The sequence below is a fragment of the Lissotriton helveticus genome, chromosome 6 (genome assembly GCF_964261635.1).
Source record: "Lissotriton helveticus chromosome 6, aLisHel1.1, whole genome shotgun sequence".
In the NCBI taxonomy this organism is placed as follows: Eukaryota; Metazoa; Chordata; class Amphibia; order Caudata; family Salamandridae; genus Lissotriton; species Lissotriton helveticus.
Window position 1 is genome coordinate 1,368,114,226 of NC_136067.1, and position 26,490 is coordinate 1,368,140,715.

The window sequence follows — 26,490 nt, forward strand, 5'->3', positions numbered from 1 at the left end:
TTAGTCTAGTTTTCCTTACAATCATTTAGCCCACGTATATTCCAAGTTAAAAATCTAATATGGGTTATGTCTCCTCTGTGAACTCATAACAGCCGAATGTACCTGGTGTTTGTGGCTGTAATCATGTGACTTGTATATGGCATTTTCCCAATTAAAACCCCGGTCCTCTAGGGTGCTCCTTACCATGGCTAACTGGTGTGTGGTCTGTTGTAGCATTGCGTGTAAAAGTGACTAAGTCACTTCTGTACAACTTACTAACAATAACATCCCCTTCCCACCCCCCACCCACACCAACCCCCCAATTATATTGTGCATTATACCCCCCTATGAAACATAACCAACAGTGTGTCCTAAGTCGAGACCTGATGACTAGAATTGGGATCTTTCCCCAGAGGTGTGGGGTCACTGGCACACAGCCCTGCTCGAAGGCAGGGTGGCCGAGGGATAAAGGCACCGTTGGCGCATTATTAACCTGAATTCACCATAACAATGACATACATAGTGTATATGAGGGCGATCTATCAAACCACTGAAGTAGTTGTGTCATATCTATTGCAGGTACTCAATGTCTATAACGTTAGTAAAGGATGACGTGATAACAAGTGTAAGTAGTTTTAAGTCTTTGTCGCTCAGATTCTTCTCTGGACTCTGTTGTCCTTTTGCAGTGTTGCACCTCTTTCCTCCCACTTGCTTTGCAAACTTAATTGCTGATTTAGTGTCTGTAAAATAGTTGGTGGTGACATCGTACGTGGCCTTCAGTTTTACAAGGTACAATAGCGCATATGGGATCTCCGCTTGTAGGAGTAAACGTTTGACTGGGGCGAATTCATGCCTTGCCACCTGTACCGATGGGGTAAAATCGGGAAAGAAGGAGACGGTGTTGCCTTTATATTAAACGGACCCCTTTTCCCTGGCCAGGTGAAGCACCGCATCTCGATCTCGGTAATTCAGCAACCGGACCAGGATTGGGCGTGGAGTGGCGCCCACAGGTGACCTAGGGCCCAGGGTACAGTGCGCACGTTCCACGATAAAGACTGATGACAGGTCGCCTCCGAACAAATCACTCAACAACTCCTCCACAAACATCTCCATTTTAGCAATGGCAGTCGTTTCAGGAATTCCCATTATCAATCAATCAATCAGAGCATTTGTATAGCGCACTACTCACCCGGAGGGTCTCAAGGCGCTGGGGGGGGGGGGTCCGCTACTGCTCGAATAGCCAGGTCTTGAGCTGCTTCCTGAAGGCGAGGTGGTCCTGGGTCAGGCGGAGGTGGGTCGGAAGGGAGTTCCAAGTCTTGGCGGCCAGGTAGGAGAAGGACCTTCCTCCTGTGGTGGCTCTTCGGATGCGGGGGACGGCGGCGAGGGCGTGGCTGGTCGATCGAAGCTGGCGCGTGGGAGCGTAGAAGTTGAGGCGGCTGTTGAGGTATCCTGGTCCTTGGTTGTGTAAGGCTTTGTGTGCGTGGGTGAGGAGCCGGAAGGTGATTCTCTTGTTGACCGGGAGCCAGTGCAGGTCTCTCAGGTGTCCGGAGATGTGGCTGCGGCGGGGGATGTCCAGGATGAGTCGTGCTGAGGTGTTCTGGATCCGCTGGAGTCTCTTCTGGAGTTTGGCGGTGGTTCCGGCGTAGAGGGAGTTGCCGTAGTCCAGACGGCTGGTGACGAGGGTCTGGGTGACCGTCTTCCTGGTCTCGGTGGGGATCCATCGGAAGATCTTGCGTAGCATTCGCAGGATGTGGAAGCACGACGAGGAGACGGCGTTGACTTGTCTGGTCATGGAGAAGGAGGAGTCCAGGATGAAGCCCAGGTTGCGTGCGTGGTCAGTTGGTTTGGGTGCGCTGCCCAGGGCGGGGGGCCACCAGGAGTCGTCCCAGGCGGAGGGTGAGGATCCCAGGATGAGGACTTCCGTCTTGTCTGAGTTCAGTTTCAGGCGGCTGTTCGACATCCATTTGGCTACTTCTGTCATCCCTTCGTGCAGGTTGGCTCTGGCGGTGGCGGGGTCGTTGGTGAGGGAGAGGATCAGCTGGGTGTCGTCGGCGTAGGAGATGATGTTCAGGTTGTGCTGGCGTGCGATGGCTGCGAGGGGGCTCATGTAGACGTTGAAGAGAGTTGGGCTGAGCGAGGAGCCTTGAGGGACGCCGCAGATGACTTCGGTGGCCTCCGATCTGAAAGGGGGAGGCGGACTCTCTGTGTCCTTCCGGTGAGGAAGGAGGTGATCCACTCCAGTGCCTTCTCCTGGATTCCGACGTTGCTGAGGCGCTGTACTAGGGTGCGGTGGCAGACAGTGTCGAAGGCCGCGGAGAGGTCCAGGAGGATGAGGGCCGCTGTTTCTCCGTTGTCGAGCAGGGCTCGGATGTCGTCTGTGGCTGCGATCAGGGCGGTCTCGGTGCTGTGGTTGGCCCGGAAGCCAGACTGTGAGAGGCCGAGGGAGCGGTTCGTCTCGAGGAAGGCGGCCAGTTGCTTGTTGACGGTCTTCTCGATGACTTTGGCCGGAAACGGGAGCAGCGAGATGGGGCGGTAATTCTTGAGGTCGGTAGGGTCTGCTGATGGTTTCTTGAGTAGAGCGCTGAGTTCGGCGTGCTTCCAGCTCTCCGGGAAGGTGGCGATGTCGAAGGAGGTGTTGATGATGTCCCGCAGGTGGGGTGCGATGACAGTGTCGGCCTTGTTGAAGACGTGGTGAGGGCAGGGGTCTGTCGGAGATCCGGAGTGGATGGAGTTCATCGTGCGGATGGTGTCTTCGGTGCTGATCGGGGTCCAGGCGCGGAGGGTGGTGGTGGGGGGCGGTGGTTCGGTCGTGGCGTGCGTCGGTTGAGTGCTGAAGCTGTTGTGTATGTCCGCGATCTTGTTGTGGAAGTAGGAGGCGAGGGAGTTGCAGAGGTCTTGCGAAGGGGTGATGTCGTTGTTTCCGGCGTTGGGGTTGGAGAGCTCTTTCACAATGTTACATTATGCGGACATTATTGCGTCTGGATCTGGCTTCTAAATCGTCATTTTTGGCTCTAATTAGGGTCAAGACCTTGTCCATTAGCAGCAACTGTTCCTTGGCCTCCACCTGGAAATCGTGGGCATACGATGAGCAATTTTCTAGTTGGTCCAGCCTGGTTTCATGCATGTCCACACGTTTCTTAACCTGGTCCAGTTTCGCAGTGAAGACATTGAGTTTGATATTGATTGTCTTAAGACAGGATCTCATTTCCAGCAGAAGAGCACGTAGATCTCCGCCATGTTCGTCGGTGTGCATTGTGGGGGTGTTATCACCCTCACCTTCAGTCCCAGAGTCTGTTAGGCGCATAGGTCTTCTGCTGTCAAATGACAACTTAGATTGTTTGGTGTCTGTTTTTCCCATTTCTGCGCTGGACTGGGCCAACGTAGTTATAATAACAGCAGACTGCCCTGCCATAGCAGTTCACTACAAGATGCACAGTCTGGGACTGGCCTGTATCACGTTGATAGGTATATCTTCTAAAGGCTGTCTGTGTTTTCAGCATTCAATTCTATTGCCTCCTTAACGCTGCAGGTGCGTAGTCGGGAGTGCACATTAGGTGATCAAAGGGAGCTGCTATTACAAACACTGTATGGAGTGCGGTTCCCCAGCACATGCTCCAATACCCCCTCCAGGCTTCTCAGCGCCTTGTTACCCATCTAGGACTCTCTTGTTATGCAGCTCTGTGCGGTAGTATGTTTATGCTGCTATGGTTGATGTTGTCATGTCTCTTTCGGTACTATCAGCCTTTTAACCTGGCGATCTGGTACCCAGAATGATGATAGTTTGTAATATTACCCAGGGCGTCCACATGCAGTTGTATCCCAAAAACCTTGTTCGGTAGGGGGGGTCAAAGGCCCAGCAGGAGACCTCCCGATGCGCGCAGCGGGGGCTCACCAAGAGGGGAGGCCAACGCCAAGTCCAGGACACAAAGCAAGCCATGCCGGTCCTCTCATCCCCTCGGCTCCCTCCTCTACCTCTTATTTTATTTATTTATTTATTTATTTACTTTTCTAGAGCGCACTGTTACCCGGAGGTGTCCTGGCGCTAGCAGAATGAGCTGGTGTGTGTGGATTGGTGCTTTAATGGGTGAAGAGCCAAGTCTTCAGTGCCTTTCTGAAGGATAAGAGATCGGGCAATTGTCTAATATAGAGGGGAAGCTTGTTCCGGGCTACTGCGGCTCCTAGGGAGAAGCTCCTGCCTCCCCATCTGGCTTTCTTAACTCTAGGGACCGAAACCAATGCCTGCTGACCAGATCTGAGAGATCTTGCCGGTTTGTACCAGAGGAATAGTTCCTTCATGCAACTGGGGCCCAGATCGTGCACTGCTTTAAAGACCACACAGAGTGCCTTGAAGGTAATTCGTTTCCGCACTGGCAACCAGTGAAGTTTTGCCAGGTCCTGAGCCACCGATACGAACTTAGGTGTATCTGTTATCAGGCGTACGGCGGCATTCTGTAAGGTCTGGAGTTTGTTTAATACGCTAACTTGAGCGTTCAGCATAAGGCTATTACAGTAGTCTAGCCGGGAAAGAATTAGACCGGTGACCACTGTTTTTCTGTGGTCTTCATCCAAGAATGGTAGCACTTTCCTAATTGTTTTAAGTACAAAGTGGGTGGAAGAGACCAGGGCATTGATCTGAGGTTTAAAAGATAATGTGTCATCCACCAGAATGCCGAGATTTTTCACCTTAGTCACTGGGGCGGGCAGAGTTCCCATTTCTTCAGGCCACCATCTCGGGGACCAAAAGTTATCTTTGGAGCCAAAGAGTAGCACTTCTGTCTTCGGGGAATTTAATTTAAGACAGTTTTGAGCCATCCAAACCCCCACTTCTCGCATGCAGCTTTTGAACCTATCCACAGTGCTATCTATGTCCCCCGGCAGCAGCGACCCCACTATCTGTGTATCGTCCACATAAGCTGTAAGATCGAAACCGAAGTTTCGAATTATCGGGGCTAGAGTAGAAACATAGACATTAAAAAGGGTCGGGCTCAAGGAGGAGCCCTGGGGTACTCCGCAAGGAAGTGTAAAGGGGCGTGATTCAAAATCCCCCAGTGTCACCGACTGAGTCCTGTTGGAAAGGAAGGCCTGCAGGATCTTCAGCGCCTTATCTTGAACTCGGCAGGCCCTCAACTGGTCCACCAACAACTTGTGATGGACCGTGTCGAAGGCCGCGGAAAGGCCCAGCAGGATCAGGGCGGCTCTACCTCCTCCGTCCACCACTCTTCTAATGTCTTCCACCGATTTAATTAAGGCAGATTCCGTGCTATGTTCTGCACGGAAACCATGTTGGGATGGGTCCAGATGTTGTCCTGTTCTCAAGAAGGTGCTTAACTGCGTATTTAAAAAGCCTTCCATGATTTTAGCTGAAAGGGGCAGTCTTGCAATAGGCCAATAATTGTTTAAGTCGGCTATGTCCAAGTTGTTTTTTTTAAGGAGAGTTAAGATGGAGGCTCGTTTCCATTTTGCGGGGAATTCCCCACTATCCAGCATGAGGTTAAGGAGGGGGGTGAGGCCAGCTGCAATAGTAACTGGCGCTAGTTTGGCGATAGCGGCAGGACAGGGATCATGGGGGGAGCCTGATTTTATCTTCTGAAGTCGGCTCATTACCGCTTTCTCACTGATTTGAGAGAAAAATGAAAGTTTTTCTAGGCCATTATCTGATTCCGTGTTATTAGTGGAAAGTTCCACCGGAGTTTTTATTTGACTGTCTAAAGGAGAAAAGATTTTTTCAACTTTTTCACGGAAAAAAGTAGCCAGCTTCTCACAAAGAGGAAGGCTGGGGGGTACCTCTATGGTCTTGGGGACTGCCAGAGAGGACACTGTTCGAAAAAGCTCCTTCAGGGCATTGCTGGCTTCTCTAACCTTCTTCGTAAAGAAGGCTCGTTTCGCTTGCTGGATCTTCTCTTTGTACGCTCTTTGCTCAGTGTTCAAGATTTATTTATCTGACTCGCTAAAAGTTGTCCGCCAGATTTTTTCCTTTTTTTTGCACACAATTTTATGGTCTCTGATCTCTTCAGAGAACCAGGGAGTGGAAGGAGTGGGCCGTGTGGGGAGAAAGGTTTTAGGGGGAGCCAGTTGTAAACATGCATCCTCAAGCCATCTCGTGTAGGCCTGGGTTGCTTGTTCCGTATTTCCTGAGAGTGGCTCCAAGGTTGACTTTAGTAAGCATTCCAGCTCATCTTGTTTTATGTCATTCCATTTCCTTATCTGTTGTGGGGCGGGTCTGGCCCTACATGATCTCACCGGTGGGGCTAAGACAAAGTTAAAATGGACTGCTGAATGATCTGACCAGGATATGGGCTGGACTGATAGTACATTAAGGCTCGGATGATTTGAAAAGATACCGTCCAGGGTGTGCCCTGCCTTATGGGTGGGACCGCTGACCAATTGCATCAGATCTACTCCCTGTAGCAGCTCAATAAGATCGCATGTGTAAATCGTAAATCTTAAATCATACGTTCTTATATAGCGCCTTTTCACCGTAAGGTCTCAAGGCGCTTGCTTTGGGAACCCGTCCTGGCCTTTCCCTGCGAGATTACCCCTACTGGGCATCCCCAAGGTGAAGACCAGGCATCCCATCGCGGTGGGGCCGTAGTGGAGATTAAGCAAGCTATTGCCCAGAGTTGCAGAGTGTGAACCCACGATTTGAGTAGGCACCGAGGTGAGAATTATCGAGTCCGTGGACATTTTGAGCTCAAGACCCTGCCGCGTCGGGGATTGAACGCTGGTCCCGGGTCTGACCTCTGCATCAGGGACTGCCTCCTCTAACCGGTGAGCCACACTTCTCCAGGTCCGAGCCGCATTCTAGGTGAAAATTAAAATCGCCTAGTAGAGTGAACGTTTGGGCGGTGGCAGCAGTTTCTAGTAATTTACCCAGAGCGAGAAAAAAAGGTGCTTTCGTCCCAGGGGGTCTATAGACTAAGCAGCCTCTGAAAGTTTGGTGGTCAGATAGGGTGAAATTAAAAAGAAGAGTCTCATCTGGACCTACGGGCCCCTGTTGGAAGGATCCTCTGAGTGAGTGATGGTAAATAATAGCTAGACCACCCCCTTTCTTTTTCTCTCTATTTTGGGTGAAGCAAACATAGTTCGGCGGGGTAGCAATCACTATGTCAGGGCCAGAAGCAGCATCGGTCCAGGACTCTATGATAAAAGCTATCATCACCCCAGCGTCCTGAATTAACTCTGCTACTTCCGTACTGTGTTTGACCAGGGATCTGGCATTGAGTAAAAGACACTTAACCGAAGAATGCCTTTTCCGGACTGGCTTTTCATTGTTGTCCCTGGGGGGTGCAGTTGGATCCCAGCTTAGTCTTGGCAAGATCTGTGAACAGTTAGGGCATATGTTAAGGGCCTTCCCAGTGCTGGCCCCAATTTCCAGAATAGAGCAGCCTGCTGAGTTTGATCCGCACCCCAAGGCTCTAAGAGCTTCGCTGGTGTAGGTAAAACTCGGGGTCGAGATGGTATCGACCGGAGTAGAGGTCCCGGCCCTAGGCGCGGACGGGTGCAGACGGGCTCGCCTTTGGCGAGCCTTCGGCGCGCCTATGGCGCGCCCGCTGCGCTCCCTGTATAGGTGTACCATTTTATGCACGTGGGGGCGGGAGGGGCAGAGCACTAGTCTGCTCGCCCAGCTCCTCAACAAAGATGGCGGGACCCACGGAGGCTTTCGCTCCGGTTCGAGCCCCCTAAGAGAAACTGTGCAAATACGCTATTTATTAAAAACAACCGCAATGAGGAGAAGAAAGCAGGTAAAATCTCCCAACAGTGTTTAAAAATCGATACTGGTCCCGGCTTCCGCCTCAAGACCGTAACTTCACACACTTTCAATCAGTGGAGGTGCAGATGACATCAGGGTTTTTATGCATGTGGGGGCGGGAGGGGCAGAGCACTAGTCTGCTCGCCCAGCTCCTCAACAAAGATGGCGGAACCCACGGAGGCTTTCGCTCCGGTTCGAGCCCCCTAAGAGAAACTGTGCAAATACGCTATTTTTTAAAAACAACAGCAATGAGGAGAAGAAAGCAGGTAAAATCTCCCAACAGTGTTTAAAAATCGATACTGGTCCCGGCTTCCGCCTCAAGACCGTAACATGTGGACGCCCTGGGTAATATTGCAAACTATCATCATTCTGGGTACCAGATCGACGGGTTAAAAGGCTGATAGTACCGAAAGAGACATGACAACATCAACCATAGCAGCATAAACATACTACCGCACAGAGCTGCATAACAAGAGTACACTGTTCGAAAAAGCTCCTTCGGGGCATTGCTGGCTTCTCTAACCTTCTTCGTAAAGAAGGCTCGTTTCGCTTGCTGGATCTTCTCTTTGTACGCTCTTTGCTCAGTGTTCAAGATTTATTTATCTGACTCGCTAAAAGTTGTCCGCCAGATTTTTTCCTTTTTTTTGCACACAATTTTATGGTCTCTGATCTCTTCAGAGAACCAGGGAGTGGAAGGAGTGGGCCGTGTGGGGAGAAAGGTTTTAGGGGGAGCCAGTTGTAAACATGCATCATCAAGCCATCTCGTGTAGGCCTGGGTTGCTTGTTCCGTATTTCCTGAGAGTGGCTCCAAGGTTGACTTTAGTAAGCATTCCAGCTCATCTTGTTTTATGTCATTCCATTTCCTTATCTGTTGTGGGGCGGGTCTGGCCGTAGATGATCTCACCGGTGGGGCTAAGACAAAGTTAAAATGGACTGCTGAATGATCTGACCAGGATATGGGCTGGACTGATAGTACATTAAAGCTCGGATGATTTGAAAAGATACCGTCCAGGGTGTGCCCTGCCTTATGGGTGGGACCGCTGACCAATTGCATCAGATCTACTCCCTGTAGCAGCTCAATAAGATCGCATGTGTAAATCGTAAATCTTAAATCATACGTTCTTATATAGCGCCTTTTCACCGTAAGGTCTCAAGGCGCTTGCTTTGGGAACCCGTCCTGGCCTTTCCCTGCGAGATTACCCCTACTGGGCATCCCCAAGGTGAAGACCAGGCATCCCATCGCGGTGGGGCCGTAGTGGAGATTAAGCAAGCTATTGCCCAGAGTTGCAGAGTGTGAACCCACGATTTGAGTAGGCACCGAGGTGAGAATTATCGAGTCCGTGGACATTTTGAGCTCAAGACCCTGCCGCGTCGGGGATTGAACGCTGGTCCCGGGTCTGACCTCTGCATCAGGGACTGCCTCCTCTAACCGGTGAGCCACACTTCTCCAGGTCCGAGCCGCATTCTAGGTGAAAATTAAAATCGCCTAGTAGAGTGAACGTTTGGGCGGTGGCAGCAGTTTCTAGTAATTTACCCAGAGCGAGAAAAAAAGGTGCTTTCGTCCCAGGGGGTCTATAGACTAAGCAGCCTCTGAAAGTTTGGTGGTCAGATAGGGTGAAATTAAAAAGAAGAGTCTCATCTGGACCTACGGGCCCCTGTTGGAAGGATCCTCTGAGTGAGTGATGGTAAATAATAGCTAGACCACCCCCTTTCTTTTTCTCTCTATTTTGGGTGAAGCAAACATAGTTCGGCGGGGTAGCAATCACTATGTCAGGGCCAGAAGCAGCATCGGTCCAGGACTCTATGATAAAAGCTATCATCACCCCAGCGTCCTGAATTAACTCTGCTACTTCCGTACTGTGTTTGACCAGGGATCTGGCATTGAGTAAAAGACACTTAACCGAAGAATGCCTTTTCCGGACTGGCTTTTCATTGTTGTCCCTGGGGGGTGCAGTTGGATCCCAGCTTAGTCTTGGCAAGATCTGTGAACAGTTAGGGCATATGTTAAGGGCCTTCCCAGTGCTGGCCCCAATTTCCAGAATAGAGCAGCCTGCTGAGTTTGATCCGCACCTCAAGGCTCTAAGAGCTTCGCTGGTGTAGGTAAAACTCGGGGTCGAGATGGTATCGACCGGAGCAGGGGTCCCGGCCCTATGCGCGGACGGGTGCAGAAGGGCTCGCCTATGGCGCGCCCGCTGCGCTCCCTGTATAGGTGTACCATTTTATGCACGTGGGGGCGGTAGGGGCAGAGCACTAGTCTGCTCGCCCAGCTCCTCAACAAAGATGGCGGGACCCACGGAGGCTTTCGCTCCGGTTCGAGCCCCCTAAGAGAAACTGTGCAAATACGCTATTTATTAAAAACAACCGCAATGAGGAGAAGAAAGCAGGTAAAATCTCCCAACAGTGTTTAAAAATCGATACTGGTCCCGGCTTCCGCCTCAAGACCGTAACTTCACACACACACACTTTCAATCAGTGGAGGTGCAGATGACATCAGGGTTTTTTATGCATGTGGGGGCGGGAGGGGCAGAGCACTAGTCTGCTCGCCCAGCTCCTCAACAAAGATGGCGGGACCCACGGAGGCTTTCGCTCCGGTTCGAGCCCCCTAAGAGAAACTGTGCAAATACGCTATTTTTTAAAAACAACAGCAATGAGGAGAAGAAAGCAGGTAAAATCTCCCAACAGTGTTTAAAAATCGATACTTGTCCCGGCTTCCGCCTCAAGACCGTAACTTCACACACACACACTTTCAATCAGTGGAGGTGCCGATGACATCAGGGTTTTTATGCACGTGGGGGCGGGAGGGGCAGAGCACTAGTCTGCTCGCCCAGCTCCTCAACAAAGATGGCGGGACCCACGGAGGCTTTCGCTCCGGTTCGAGCCCCCTAAGAGAAACTGTGCAAATACGCTATTTTTTCAAAACAACAGCAATGAGGAGAAGAAAGCAGGTAACATCTCCCAACAGTGTTTAAAAATCGATACTGGTCCCGGCTTCCGCCTCAAGACCGTAACTTCACACACACACACTTTCAATCAGTGGAGGTGCAGATGACATCAGGGTTTTTATGCACGTGGGGGCGGGAGGGGCAGAGCACTAGTCTGCTCGCCCAGCTCCTCAACAAAGATGGCGGGACCCACGGAGGCTTTCGCTCCGGTTCGAGCCCCCTAAGAGAAACTGTGCAAATACGCTATTTTTTAAAAACAACAGCAATGGGGAGAAGAAAGCAGGTAAAATCTCCCAACAGTGTTTAAAAATCGATACTGGTCCCGGCTTCCGCCTCAAGACCGTAACTTCACACACACACACTTTCAATCAGTGGAGGTGCAGATGACATCAGGGTTTTTATGCACGTGGGGGCGGGAGGGGCAGAGCACTAGTCTGCTCGCCCAGCTCCTCAACAAAGATGGCGGGACCCACGGAGGCTTTCGCTCCGGATTGGAGCCCCCTAAGAGAAACTGTGCAAATACGCTATTTTTTAAAAACAACACCAATGAGGAGAAGAAAGCAAGTAAAATCTCCCAACAGTGTTTAAAAATCGATACTGGTCCCGGCTTCCGCCTCAAGACCGTAACTTCACACACACACACTTTCAATCACTTTCTCTTCACTGCATCTTCAGCATTGGAAACTGCATGACCTGCCGAGCAGCACTGGAGGCTCTCGATGTGCCGCCATCCGTCCCACCTCACTCCTCAGGGGCAAATGCCGCTGCTGCTACTAGTTCGCTGGTGTCTCCTGCCGCAGCTCTCTGAGTCAGCAGCCGCACTTCACTCAAGGACTCCATCAGAGATGTTGGGCGCAGATTCTAGGTATGGTCACCGGTACAGTCCGCTAGGGTCCTGCCGGAGTTCTCACGGCCGCATCACGCTGTCCAAGGCGACCACAGCTATAGAGACCAGGTCCGGGCCAAGGTGGACACCGTTACAGTGCAGAAGGACTTGCTCCAAGATGGCGGCCTCGGTGTCCGTGGCCGTTTCAGCCGTCCCGCTGCATACAGGTCGTCGGTGCTTTTACTGGTACACGTAGCAGCAAGCGGCACACGGATTCCCTCTCCGCTTCACCGGATAGCTGCGCTGATATCAGGCGAGGTGACCTCCGATGCAATCGCCTCACTGCCCGCAGCGCACCAGTCACAGCACCGGGCCTTCCTTAGCTGCTCAATGAACGCCTAAAATATTTTAGGCTGTGCCCTCAAAGCGGTATCAAACTTTACGCTGCAGTGTCAGGGACTCGATTCTTGATGTTATAGGTGCCGCTGGTGCTGATTAAGAACGGGATCTTACAGGATCCTGTCTCGGCCGGCAGAACACACTCAAGGAGCGGCCATCTTGCTGCTTGGCGAGACCATTCCCCCCAAGTCCTAACCTTACATTAGGGATCTGTTCAACCTAGAAGTGATGGGTTGCGCATACATCTATAGGCGGGTAACCTCGCTTTGAGCATTATGAATAGTGTTCCTATAACTGATACTAATGAAGCTATGGATGCAAAACTAGTATCAGAAGAGTGGAAATTGGTCCTAATATCTGCAGATTACACTCTCCCATTGAGAAAATGGCAACAGTTTTGCAATAAATATTTCAGTTGTCTGTTCTTGTTCAAATATGACATGAAACGGGTGAAATATGTAACTGTAGCTTTAAATCAAAACTCTATAAAAGGAAACACCAATTGGTTGGAAACAATTCTAGTTGCAGAGATGTAGTACTCCGGTTTTAGACCTTTGTGATGACAGATGGTGAAGCTGAGTACTATCCATATCATTCCGAAAGCATCTTAATGGGTGCAACACAAGCCAACTGTGATGCCTGATCTATGGGTGTAAATGTTTGTGCTGTGGCCTTAACCATACTGACATCACAAACAAAGCTTTTCATGAACTGCAAGTAGAAGTCTCAAAATAAATTCTAGGAAGTAGGAAGTAGTAGAATATATCTACAGATTTGTTTAGCTGCAGTGATTTAAAATATGTAGAATTATATGTGCATTTAATACATTTCTGTTCTGTGTCAATTGACATATTGTATTTCTTTCAGCTTCTGGTTGGACTTATGGCTCTACTGACCGGAATATTAACTCTAATGCTGCCCGAAACCCTCGGGAGGCCACTGACCAATACTTTCGAGGAGGCTGCGGAACTGGAGGCTGCTACCGAGAACAAAACCGCAAACTCGGTACAAGATCAGAATGGAGTAGCATTAGAAAACATGGTGCCGCTCGTCCAAGGGAAGCAATCTGCTAATTAGTAACTGATGCTTTATGCAAATTAGACCTCTACAAGTACGGATAAACTACGCTTTTATTTCTAACAGATATGCCTTGTGAGAAGGAATAAAGGATATTCAGGTTTTAGCATACCTTAGGTCTGCAGAAAAGCTTGACTCCCGTCTTCCAAGGAGGTTGGAAATTCTGTTACTGCATGGTATTGGCATTATCCCGCATTGTTTTACTGCTCGATTCCAGATTTCCTAGTTCAGAATAATATTTATTATGTGGTTTCGGTCTTATTTTTTGATCAAACTGCAAATGATTCCCTTTTTTTAACTGGTTTCCCGAGGCAACCAGGCAAATGCGCAAGGAAACTACCTTGTTCCAGGTGCAATTTGTGCCCGACTTGTATGACTGCAGATTCACATCAGGACTAAGAATGAGCGCTATAGTGTGGGCTTCTGAATAGGCGCTGTTACTTTTGGGCACATTGGAGATAAGTTGGATCTCTTTGCCCTCTGTTTGATGCTCACATATTGTATTTCTGTTTTAATGCCATGTCTGCAAAGGTGAAGAAGACTTGCCGAATGGTTGCAATAGTGTCAAAAATGATCTTGATTTATTTATCTTTTTAAGCAATTTTAAATATGAATGCTTAAAACTCCCACATTGAGTGTATTTAGAAAATGTAAATGTACAAGTGCAAATGTAAGTCTGTTGTTTAGGGGAGGTCGTTTAAAAAATAAGTGCTTAAGTGACATGTCAAAGATTACATTTGCCTGTATACTGCAGCACTGAAGTGATTATGTTGAGTTGGTAAGGATTTAACTTCTAGAGTAGGTTCCCAAAATATCCCTAGGTATTTTTTTAAACAATAGAATAGGATAATTGTATGAAAATTAATCAAGTTAGTTTTAAATTGGCATGTTTACTATTAAATTAAAATAACCTGGATAGTTAATAATCACAAATTACATATATTGGAATACCATATATGAGTACAGGTTTGTGTCTCTGTATCATTCATTAAAAGTGTTGCTGGTAAAAGTGAGTCATTTAATGATTTAGCACTACAAAAGCTGCCAAGCAAATTACACTACTCTGGACATTTTTTAAAGGCACTGTGCTTGACGCATTGCAAATGGTTGAAGATTTAGAATATTAGTGCATTAGATGCCTTCTGCTGCCATGGTTTAATGATTTGTATGTTATTATGATTTGGGAACATATTTTTCTTTATCTACTTTATCTCTTGTTGACTTGATAGACACTCTTTCTGATTATAGCAAGCTTGTTTTTTATGCTTGTTTTCTGAAGAAAAAAAAGACTGTCCTTTACAAAAATTAAAGTCTTCTAGAAAGTTACCATAGGAAGGAATTTGAGGCGGGCCAAAGTCCTCATTGATAAATGATCTATCTTCGAATAAATTCTCTTTTGAAAGTTCTCATTTCACGCAGGAGCATGTGCACCTTTCTAGCTCAAGAATCTCATGTTTTGGTCAAGCCTTTGAGTACAAAAAAAAACAGTATCAGGTAATACAAAGATCTTTATGCAGAGACTTTTGACTGTTGATACTGTAACTCTTTTGGTAACATGGTCCAATCAATGCTTCATAACATGAGTTCTTAAAATGTATTTACTGGGACCACTGCATCTGAAAATTGCAGTGTTGCTACTTCGTTCTTCCACTACACAAACTCGATCGTGGTATGATTTGAAGAGGACCATCTACAAGCCTGACTAGAGAAGAATCCCTGCCCCTTGTGAAGATGAATGGAGATCGTGCAAAACTGTCATCAACACTCAAAAATGGCTCCGGACACAATTTGTGGGATTCAATTTAACAACTTTATGGGCGCTGGTGTAACTACAACAGTGTTAAATATGCATTTCATTTTGCTGGTGGAGGATTAATCTTTAATAAAAGTAACTCTTTCATGAAGTATTAACTGAATGCTTGTTCTTGAATTCCATGTTTTGTGTAAATAAAGCGCAATTGATGCACCATGTGAAACAAATTATTTCTCTATATATGTGAGCATACCTGTTGTAGAAAGTAGAGGTAGGATGTTATAATTTACCATATATCCATAACACCGTACTGCAAGGCATATTTCTGCTTCCGTTTTCTTATAAATCTCCAGTGCGAGAACTATAGCTTGCGAGATAGGTAGATGTATTAACTAAGAGAGATTGATACTAGTGGACATATTGTCAGAACTGTTATAATTTGTGTAGCCAGTGAAATAGTGTGTACAGAAGTGTCAATAACAGTGACAACACTTGACATTCCTTCCTCTTAAGGCAGGGGTCTTCAAACCTTTGTAGGTTGAAACCACCCAGCTGAATTTTTTTAAATGTCGGACCTCCCCACCACCTGACAGAAATTACTGGAATCTGGTACACTACATAATCGAACAACACCCGCATATCCCGGGCCATATCTGGTAAATAATGTTCAACACAATAAGAATGTTTAGTAAACTGCATGTTTGTGAGCAGGTGTGGTTAAATGACAGAGGCTTATTACTCAACTCAAAACACAATTTTTCTAGATAAAATGTGCACAAATTGTTTTTACTATGATGCTTTGTTTTAAACATGACATAGATTGATAATAACACCACCAAGATTAATGTGACGGGTGTGCCTGTCTTTCACCCCAGAGACAGTCAATCTGTGGATGGATTTTTGCTACTACCATCCTCAGGTTGTACTCCACATCCAGTCTTGAATGGTACTTAGTCTTTAATACCACGAGTGCTGAGAACCCAATCTCACATAAAGAGGACGAGCTGAAAGGCAAGAGAGTTTTGATAGCAGTTTCTCTCAAAGCTGAATATTCTGCAGACATTTGCAGCCAAAACTCTCCAAGTGAGACTTTGCTGAAATGCATCTGCAGAGTGCGGTCACTTTGGAGATCAATCAGTTCTTTCTGCATATGAATCAGGAGATGGCTTGCCGACTCTGCCACAAGTCATTAAATTGATTGTTGCCCTCAGGAAAATACTTTTGCAAACTGTCCCTGAGGGAAGTCAGGTGATTTTTTTATTATCTCAGCAACACTTAGAAGTTCATATCCAGTCTCCTCAAGAACATCTACTGAACAAGAAGAAAATGGCTCAAACAAGCCATTTTCATCAAGCTTCTTCTTGAATGCAGTTAATCTTTTATTCATGGTAAAATAAGTGATGTCAGCTCCTTGCAGAGACAGACTCAGAGAATGTAATTTCTCAAAAATGTCAGCAAGGTATGCTAGAAGCACAAACTAGCGGGGATTGCATAGTTGTTCTGCTTTGCAGGGGTCCAAACACAGAAGAAACTGCTGTACTGCATTCCTTAATTCAAAGACGTGAGATAGCACTTTCCTCCGGGATAACCACTGCACTTCTGTATGAAACAACAAGCCATCATGCTCAGCTCCATTTCTGCACATAAAATTGCAAATAGACGAGCTCTTGTGGGATGGGTCTTTAAAATGTACTATTTTTATAGCAGAATTCAACACATCCTCATGTTCGCTGTCAATGTTTCAAACAGCAAGGGCTTCCCAGTGTATCATACAATGGGTCCACAGAATATGTGGAGCCACTTTCAATACATTAGCTTTTAGGCCAGCCCTCGCACCACACATTGAAAGAGCACCCACTGTGCAAATTCCAGCACAGTTTACCGTTTTAAGACAAGGATCTTCAGGAAGTCATTGATAATGGCAAACCAATCAGATCCTGTTGCTCGCCCCTTGATTGGCTTGCAAAATAAAAAATCTTCTAATAATAGCGTTTCATAGCACTATTGAACATAACCAATTAAATGGGCATCCTTTGACACATCAGTTGCTTCATACAACTGCAAAGCAAGCAAACTTGATTTCAACCGCGCTATGAGCTGTCCTTGGATATCTTCTGACATGTCAGAGATGCAGCGGCAAACTGTTGTGTCTGAGATGGGTATACGTTTGAACTTCTCTGCTGCTTTTTCACCAAACATTGTCTTAGCTAAGTCGAGCAATGCTGAATCACTTTTTCTCCATCTACAAAGGGCCTTTTGTTTCTGGCATTGTGGTATGCCACTTGCTTTGATGATTTTAATGCATTTGCAGTAGTATTTGCCACATATTTCTCCGCTTCTTTCTGTTGAGTTATCTCCTGCAACTTCCTGGCAAAAAAATCACAGATTTTTCCTGCTAGAGACCCATGTTTTGTTTCAAAGTGACGACTTAGTTTGGTTGGGTTCAAGCTGTCATTAGCTAAGATCATGCCACAAACCACACCCTGTGGTCTACTTTCTCCACTAACAACAATGCAGGTGAAACCACTGTCCAAATAGGAGGAATCATATTTCCTTGTTTTTGCAGCTTTTCTCTCTCCATCTGTTTCTGTTTCAGCCTTTCGCTTGAGCACTCTACCATCTTGTGGGAGCAGAAAATTACCCATGTCAAATGTTTGATTAACCTACGATACAAAATTCGAAGCTGCATGTTAATGGATAGCACATGGCTGCAATTTTACAGCTGCATGAGGTATAGCAGGTTTTTAATTTTGTAGTTTCTAAAAAAATCTTTACAAAAATCTTCATATGTTTTAAATAAAATAAATTTAAATAAAATAATAATTCTGTGGTAAGTGGATAAAAAGTATTTCCAGCTCATCCAGGCTTTAAGTAAGTGCTCTCAAAATTGCTGCAGTATGTATATGCTGTATACCACCGATGAGGCTCTGCAAGTTACTTGTTCAAAGGTTAGTGAGGACAAACTTCAGCACTGCCCCTTCACCCATCACTACAAATAAAAATGTATGCCTTCTTATTCACTTCCTCAGATGTTCCTGGTGCTCGACTAGGAGTCCTCGGCCAAACGTCAAGTAGCTCTTTCAATTGCAATGAAGAGAAAATGGGGCAAGATGGCCGCTGGTGGATTGTAGAGGACAGTCGCAACTCCCTCCCTCTCCTGAACATGATGCTGACGGTCATGCAATCCAGGCATGCTGTTGACCTATGAATATGTGCAGGCACAGGCGAAGGCTCTTACACGCTCAGAGCTGTGGTGGAATCGAGGGATATATGCTGTGCTCCTGATACCAAAGTCCTGGTGGAAGAATCTCTATTCCGGCTTGAGTGGTCTTAGAGTACACGGGGCAATGTCGCAGCGCTTGAGACAGGAAAAGGAGAAGCCCCTACCGCCCCCAGCTAGCACGATGAAGGTGCTGGGTCAACGGGATGGCTTGAACTCTGGGAGCAACGCGAAGATGCCTCCCAGTACTAAGCGGGCAGCACCTGTAACCAGTGCGGCAGTGAAAGCTCAAATGAAGAAGCTGGAGAAGGCAAAGAAGTTGGAGCAAAAGCTAACGCATAATGCGGGCTCTGCGGGGGAAGAAACGCAGGCGATAGCGGCAGCCAGAATACAGCATAAGGATAGCCCGGCTACGAAAAATGCTACAAGTAAACAGGCGAACAGCACCCCCGGGCCCAAGGAAACCACGCTGAGGCAACCCACCTTAACGGAAGCATTTTCGACGAAATCAGCGGCAGAAGCGGTGGCCGGCGCGGATCTGAAGCACCCATCACTCATAGACGCCCGGCCGGGGGAAGCCGTCCTCGAGGACGTAAGCGCCATGATCTCCAGGCAACCGCAAGGGGCAGAGACGCCCTCGGATTGCACACCTCCCGCGGAAAGCTCTCTGGCAGCAGCACACACGGACAACAAGCAGGAGGTGAGCGGGGGAGCGTTGGAGGGGGTAGAGGCAGCGCTACGGGCGCAGAGAACCCAATTAATCTTCAGATGTTTGACGCTCTGCTGCAAGTTGAGGCAGGACTAAGTAGCAGGCAGAAGGAAGGTGCTAAATGGGGCAGCTTGGTGAGCCTGGATTCACAAAGGGAGCTGGAAGAGAATAAGGGGCCAGAGGTGGGGGCTCGCCGGAAGGGGACAGGTTTTTTTCAATGAATGAAGAATCTGACTCTATAACATCAAGTGAAGGGAGAAGCTTTACGGGGGAGAGTTCTGACTCAGAACTAAGCTTCACTGGCTCGGGGGGCAAAAGTACGCAGAAAAGAAGGAAGTCTGCGATGAGACGGGCAAGAGGTGGCTCCCCTGCTAGCATGAATAAAAAGCTACTGTGGAACTACTCGGCTACCTCAAAAGTGTACCAAGAGAGTACTTGCGTGGAACGGGCGGCAGCAGAGAATAATACTGGATCGCCCCCACAACATGCTACGCTGGACTTATTATTTGGCACCTTAAAACAGATGCAGGGGGAAGCCAGAGCAGAAAGCCGGAGAGCAAGGCAAGCAACCAAAAAGATTCAAGGTGCACTAAGGAAGATGAACAGGAAGTATGAAGAAGTTGAGGAAAGAGTGACTCAGGTGGAGGAAAGAACGGGCAGATTGGAGGATGACGTGACGGACTGTCAGACTTTTAAGGCGGACCAGGAGAAGGTGGTGGAGTACCTCCAATGGAAGATGGAGGATTTTGAAAACCGCCAGAGGCGCAATAACATTAGACTTCTTGGTCTGGCAGAGGGGGTGGAAGGGCAGGATGCTAGAGGGTATGTCATTAAGTTATTGAAGTGAGCTTTCCCTGAGTCACACTGGCAGTGGGAGACCGAGGTCCAAAGGGCGCACAGGTTCCCGCTCACACTCAAGAAGAGGAGGGATGGTAACCAAGATAACCTACCTAGGGCAATGCTTGTCTTTTTGGGAAACTTCCTGGCAAGACAAGAGATAATGGACAAAGCCAGACCAGAAGCTAAGAAAACGTTTGAGGGGGTCACTTTCTTTTCAAGGCCGGATTTTTGCCATGTAACGGTGGAGAGGAGGTGGAAGCTTAGGCAACTAATTGCACCCTTCCAAGCTCAAGGCTCAGAGGCATATTTATTGTTTCCAGCAAGGTTAAAAGTTATAACTAGAGGGCAGGTCAGGATGTTTCAGTCGGAAATAAAAGTCAGCCAGTTCCTAGGGGAATTTACAGAATGTGGAAGGGGACAAGGTAACAGAGGGAAAGGGCCACCTACAGCTCCATAGGGAGGCCAAATGTATATTGGTAAGGGAAGGAGAGGAAAGCGACACTACAATCTACAGCAGTCACACATAGGTCATGCATGACCTATTTGCCTGTAGTAGGGGGGGGAGGGTTTCCAACAGGGAGGGGGGGCAGGGGGGAGGGGGGGGTCGGTGGTAGGGCTGGCGGTGGTGGTAGGATTGTTACAGCACAAATATGGAAGACACACTTTTTTGGTGATGAATGCACGAGGAATGGTTAGAGGGAAGTTGGCAGTAAGAAAGGAAACACTTAGCAAACAAATATGATGCTGAGGATTGCCTCTATAAATATTTGCGGTCTGAATGATCGAAGCAAAAGGCTGAAGGTGACTGCTATGTTAAGAATGCTAAAACTAGACGTTATTTGCCTACAGGAGACCCATATCGAAGGAAATAACAAATATATGTTGGATCAGGTAGGCTTTGAGGTATTGGCACACACAAGACAATGCACGAAGACAAGAGGGGTTGCCATATTAGCAAAGAAAGGGGGGTCAGGGTCACGAGGAAAAAAGAGGATCAATGAGGAAGATGGGTGATGGTGGAGGGGGAAACGGATGCGGGGAGGTGTACAATAGTATCAATTTATGGTTCTACAGACGACGAACCAGATATTTTTGAATTTCTAGATGCAGAATTGTCACTGTGGCCAGAACCAATAATTTGCTGTGGGGACTTCAATATTAATGGTATGGATGGGCTAGGTATATCGGGGGGAGTGTATATAGGGGAAGAAAGAAGAAGACCTGTCAGGCTATTGGAAATCTAGCACGAAATAATGCACTTGTGGATTTATGGGCCCAGAATAACCCACCGGGTACAGAGAGCACGTATTATTCGGCACCCCATAGGATGGTGGCTAGGCTAGATTATTTTCTTATCTCAAGCTCCTTGGCAAGCTGTAGTCAGTTGGTAAGGATACCAAGGATACTATCAGATCACAACCCGCTCATTTTAACGCTAGCTCTCAGTAATGAAACGAGGAAGGAACACACATGGACCTTTGAGAGAGGGCTTCTTAGGGAGGAAGGCTATGTCGAGCATATGCAGGACTGGATTGCATTTTTCTGGGAGACAAATAGAGGAACGGCTCCTGCAGGTATAACTTGGGACGCGTTCAAGGCTGCAGTAAGGGGGAAACGCTGAGCTACACTTTGCATAGGGACAGGCTGGAAAGGAATAAGATGGATAAAAGGATTAAAAAACTGGCGGAGTTGGAAGAACTACTTATTGGGGCTATAATCAAGCAGGATCCGTTAGAGGTCATCTTATTAAAGATGGAGATATCTAAGGCAGAAGCAAGCGAAAGCATAGCAAGGAAGGCTGCGGGGAATTATCTCTCTAAGAAAGAAAAATGCTATGAATATAGCGAGAGGATTGGACATTTGCTAGAAATTAGAGCAAGGCAAAGCTCGGCAATGGGAGAAATAAAAGAAATTAAGGACGGGCTAGGTGGGGTCGTAAATAAGGTGGAAGAAGTTAGAGAGGTCTTCTGGAATTTCTATGCAACATTATATGATCAGGGTCCCCCTGTCACTGATGCAGAGACTTTGGGATATCTATCCGAACTGCCACATCCAGGACTGTCAGGTGAGGGGAAAGAGGAGCTAGACCTGCAGCTAACTATGCAAGAAATTCAAGCTGCTATGAAGAAACTTCCCTCTGGAAAAGCTACTGGCCCGGATCAAATCCCAGGAGAATTTTATAGAACTTTCTGGAAGGTGCTGGGGAAGGATATGCATGAGACCTTTGGGCAGGCACAGTTAGGGCTCTCTGTTCCACACTCCTGGGCGGAGGCAGATATTATAGTCATACTTAAAAAAGCTAAGCCGCCACTAGACCCGGGGTCCTATAGGCCAATTACGCTTATGAACGCGGATGCAAAATTTTTTCTAAATCACTGGCACAAAGATTAAGTAGGGTTATTGAGAGTATGGTCACTAGTACACAGCATGGGTTTATCCCAGGGAAGGGGACCACTCAACATACAAGGCAAATAATTACCATCTTGGATGCCGCCGGGGTTGCAGGGGACCCTGTCGCGGCTATTTTTCTCGATGCAGAGAAGGCTTTCGACAGGGTCTCCTGGAACTACCTCTGGTGAGTGATGGCCAGGTTTGGCATTGGCCAGGGGTTTATCAAAGCAATTCAGGCCCTATATATTGAACCAACGGCTAGGGTTAGGATCAACAAAGGCTATACTGAGGTAGTACGAATAAGGCGTGGGACGCGACAGGGTTGCCCTGCCTCTCCCCTTCTGTTTGCCTTATACCTAGACCCTCTACTACGTAGGCTGGCAGGCAACAATAATATCCTCCCTGTTAAGCTGCACAGTATGGAATACAAGGTATTCGCCTACGCGGATGACGTGGCAATTATTACACCAGACCCAGGGAGGGCTATTATGGAAATTGAGCAGGAGGCAATGCACTTTGGGGCAATTTCAGGGTATTCAATTAATAAGGGGAAGACACAGATAGTGCAAAATAACATCATAGTACATCAGGACGCTAGGGTGGTCCCCGAGGCAACTTATTTAGGGATAAAGGTGACTGCGGATCTAGACAGGCTGGTGGAGATAAATATGGAGCCTTTAATAGCAAAAGTGAAGAAAAACACTGAAAGAATACATAACCTGCATCTAACTCTAATGGGCCGTATAAACGTCATTAAAATGGTCACATTTCCCAAATGTCTTTACATTTTTAGAGCTATTCCCCTTTTCTTTGATCACTCATGGTTTTCCAAAATAGAATTAATCCTTAACAGACTTATATGGGCACAAGGAAAAACGAGGAGAGCGTATCGGTACATCACACTCCCGAGAGGGAAAGGGGGCTGGGGTGCCCCAGATTTTAGACTTTACTACTGGGTGGCGGTCCTACAGTACTTTCAGGGGATGATAGGGGGAGGAGGGGTAGAGCACGGGGGTAATGGACCTATGTTCACAAATGTATATAGTGCACTGTTGGGGGGAGATGCTGCGAACGGCTTTTTAAACACAATTGATTTCAGCTACTTTAAGCATACAAGATTCAAGACTTTGATGGCAGTGTATAAGGTGTGGATGGCAGTCTCAAAAAAATTAGGGTTGGGAAGGTACAATAGGTATACACGTCTATATACAAATCAGTCACTTCCTGGGGATATTTTTAGGGATTCAGTTATGAGAGAATGGGAGGAAAAGGGTATTAAGAAAATAGGAGACCTGTGTGATCAGGAAGGTATCCTCCAGTTTCAGGAGTTACAAACAAAGCATAAGCTATCCGGTAGGAGTTTTTTCAAGTATTTACAGCTGAGAAGCTACTTTATGAACAAACAGGGAGGCACACTTGGGTTTGGGAAATGCCAGATTATGGAATATATAGAGCGCAGCCAGCATTGTACAATTCGGCAGCTGTATGCAGAACTATATTCACTTAAAAAAGACGATAGGGAAAAATTTGCTATAAAATGGGGGGAGAAAATAGGCTCCTCGCAAGAGAATTTTCAAGATTCCTTAGATCTAGGATGTACTGTGTTATGCTCAGCAACGCTACAAGCACAGCACTACAAAACGCTGTTTTCGTTATATCATACTCCTGCTAGAATAGCACAATGGGGCGGCACCTCGGGAATAATGTGCCCGCGCTGTGATTCAACCAATGCTGATATAGTTCACATGTTTGCGGAATGTCCACAATTGTACTCATTAATAACGGCAATTAAGGCCTTTATACGAGGATCATTAGGGATTGATCACTGGAACTAATATTGATTGGGCTGATGGGGGAGGGAGAGGGTCAATCCATAGAGTTTCTGTTTGTTGCTATGGCAGTGTATCGAATCTGTATTGCAAAGGCTTGGCTTGATAGAGCTCCTCCAACTTTTCAAATCTGGATTGCTAGGCTACTTTCTATGTATAATCTGGAGAAGGCAATATATGACAGGAAAGGGCGGAGAGCTAGAGCGCTGGGGGAGAAGATATGGCACCCTATAGAGTGATGGAAGAGGGGAATGGTAGCACTGATATAGCGGAGGTTTTAGATGTACATAATGCTTAGAAGGTATGGATAGAGACGATGTAGCAAGAAGCCCAAATGCTTATGAATATGTTTATGTTTACGCCTATAACTATGGCTCGGTAATCTTAAAGATCGTAAGAAATTGAAAGTGAATTTATAAAGATTTGATTACAGAATGTCTAATGTAGGAACAGGATATGTTATAAACTATATAAGTGTGCTGTAACATTTGGTGGTATATGTTGAAAATATAAAAACTTTAATAAAAATTTTTTTTTAAAAAAGCAATGAAGAGAAAATGTTTAAGAAATATTACTTGCATTTTCTCAATATGTTTTACATGAGACACTGTGAAAGCTCTCCCAGATCAGAATCATAGTGATGGGTAAGGGAGTGAATGACATGCCTAGAAGTTACCTACTGCCTTAAGTTAAGGGCAAATAAAGTATGCCATGATCTGCAAGTTAATAGTTTTAAGTCCTGATGGCTGGTAATATAGCCATGACCTCCAAGTTAAAAATTTGATTTCTGGCAGGGCCACATTAGCTTTCCATTCTTTGAAGTTTGGTAGATTGATCATGCATGTACTTCCTTGCAGCTCCTTCACTTCAGTATCCCCCATAACCAACACACCCTCTCTCCCGTAAGCGACCATGTTCCTTTACTTTTGCCTTGCCAATATTTCAACACGGGCAGTTTCTCTGCAGAGAGGCTAAGGATTGGATGAGCACGTATTTGGATTTTTTTTTAGTACCCACTAACAGCCACTATGAGAAACTTGTGCTGCCTTTGATTCTCAAATCCAGAAGTCTTAATCGTAGTTTTTCAGCAGTTTAAGTACGGTCGCATCTCTGACACACACAAGAGGATGTACATCATTTTCATGGGGCCCTGGCCTTTGCTTGTAGGCATGTGTCATATCACAGACAGAAGGCAGGGCAAAAAAGCACTGGGGGAAAAGAATACTTATACAGCATCTAATATGGTCCATATAATGTGTGCTGCTCAATGGCATCTGTAAGGGGATAAGGAGGGCTCCTGGGATACTCCGTACCGCCACACTGTACCTTCTAAAAATGTTGTATACAAAATATAAATCTTTCCTATGCCAATGCTAAGACTTCATCTGTTAAGACACCACCTTGATATATTGGGGAAAATGAGTGCCAATAATGACTTAAAAAATACAATTGGGGGGGCGTGGCCTGGCAGCCGAAGATGGTGGACGTGTGCTATGCTAGCTCTGTCCACCCTCTGTAAATATCCTTAAAACATCCTTTCCTCCGACTCCGCTCTACATACTTGCTCACGCCCCTGCTGAGGGATGCGTTGGAGACAAGAGCCATCCTTCGGTTGCTTCCCTAGCCTGTTGGGAAAGGCCACGGCTGAGGTGGCCTGGAGCACGGACCGAGGCAAGCTGACGGTTGCCATCTTGGACGGCGGCGGCTGGTTTGCGGCACGGAGCGTGTGTGGAGCTCCGAGGCATCGGCCGGGCTGCGGGAGGTCGCCTGCAGCGGCGGATCATGCGGTGAGGGGGTCGGGAGGGGGTAGAGACCCCGTGGTGTTGGGGTGCAAAGCAGGGCCTTCCCCCCCTCCTCCTCTGTGCTCTGCAGAATGGTGGCGTGGTGGGCGGTCTGAGTCGGGCCGCGGGGGAATTGTGCGGGCGGCTTCTGGCAGCAGTGTCGTGCGACGGTGTGTGTGCCGTCATGCTTCTCCGCCAGAATCTGCAGAACGCAGTGGCCCATATTACCGAGACCGAAGCGCAGATTTCCGGGGTGGAGGATGATGTTACATCTCTACAGAAACGAGTAGCCACCCTTGAAATGACCCAGCGGACTATGGCAGCGCGTGTGGAGGATGTGGAGGGCCGGGCCCGGCGCAACAACCTTCGCTTTGTGGGATTTCTGGAGGGCTGTGAAGGGGGAGATATGGAGCGCTTCCTTACCCAATGGCTGGAGGGTTGGCTCCCTCCGGAATCCCTTTGCTGCTTGGTAATAGAGCAGGCTCATCGAGACCTCATGTAGAAACCGCCGCCCGGGGCCCGTCCGAGGCCAGTCATTGCAAGGCTACTGAACTATCACGACCAAGATGTTATTCTTAAGCCAGGGCCTAAGAACCGCTGCTCTTTGACAGCTTGCACATTTTCATATTCCCAGACTATACAAAGCTAGTTCAACTACAGAGGCAGTACTTCCTGGCGGCCAAGGCACGGCTCCAAGATCTTAAGCTTCCATATGCCTTGCTGTACCCGGCCCGGCTGCAGGTGGTATACCGCTCCCGGACCCACTTCTTCGACACGCCAGAGGAGGTGTTCCAATGGACGGATGAGACTGTGTGTGTGTCCTCATTCACCGCCTAGGAGGGACTCTGGCTCGGCATCCGGCGAGGCTGCTCGTAAGCAGTCTCAACTGAACCCAAAAGATCGTAGGCAGTCCAGATCCCATCGCCAGTCCGCTCCTGTAGCGCCTCTGCGCGAGCTGGCTCGGCCTCCCGACAGGCCTCCTCAGGCACTCAAG

At 47.5% G+C, this 26,490-nt stretch overlaps 1 protein-coding gene across 1 annotated transcript in view; it reads left to right on the forward strand.

The window, feature by feature from the left end:
* The window catches only part of LOC144763484 (solute carrier family 22 member 16-like), a 67,024-nt gene extending 52,082 nt beyond the window's left edge, over window positions 1–14,942 (forward strand). Inside the window, exon 3 of the mRNA XM_078649120.1 lies at window positions 12,764–14,942. Coding sequence (XP_078505246.1) covers window positions 12,764–12,973 — 210 coding nt within the window. The 3' untranslated portion in view covers window positions 12,974–14,942. The remainder of the gene's footprint in view (window positions 1–12,763) is intronic.
* The last annotated feature ends 11,548 nt before the right edge of the window (window positions 14,943–26,490 follow it).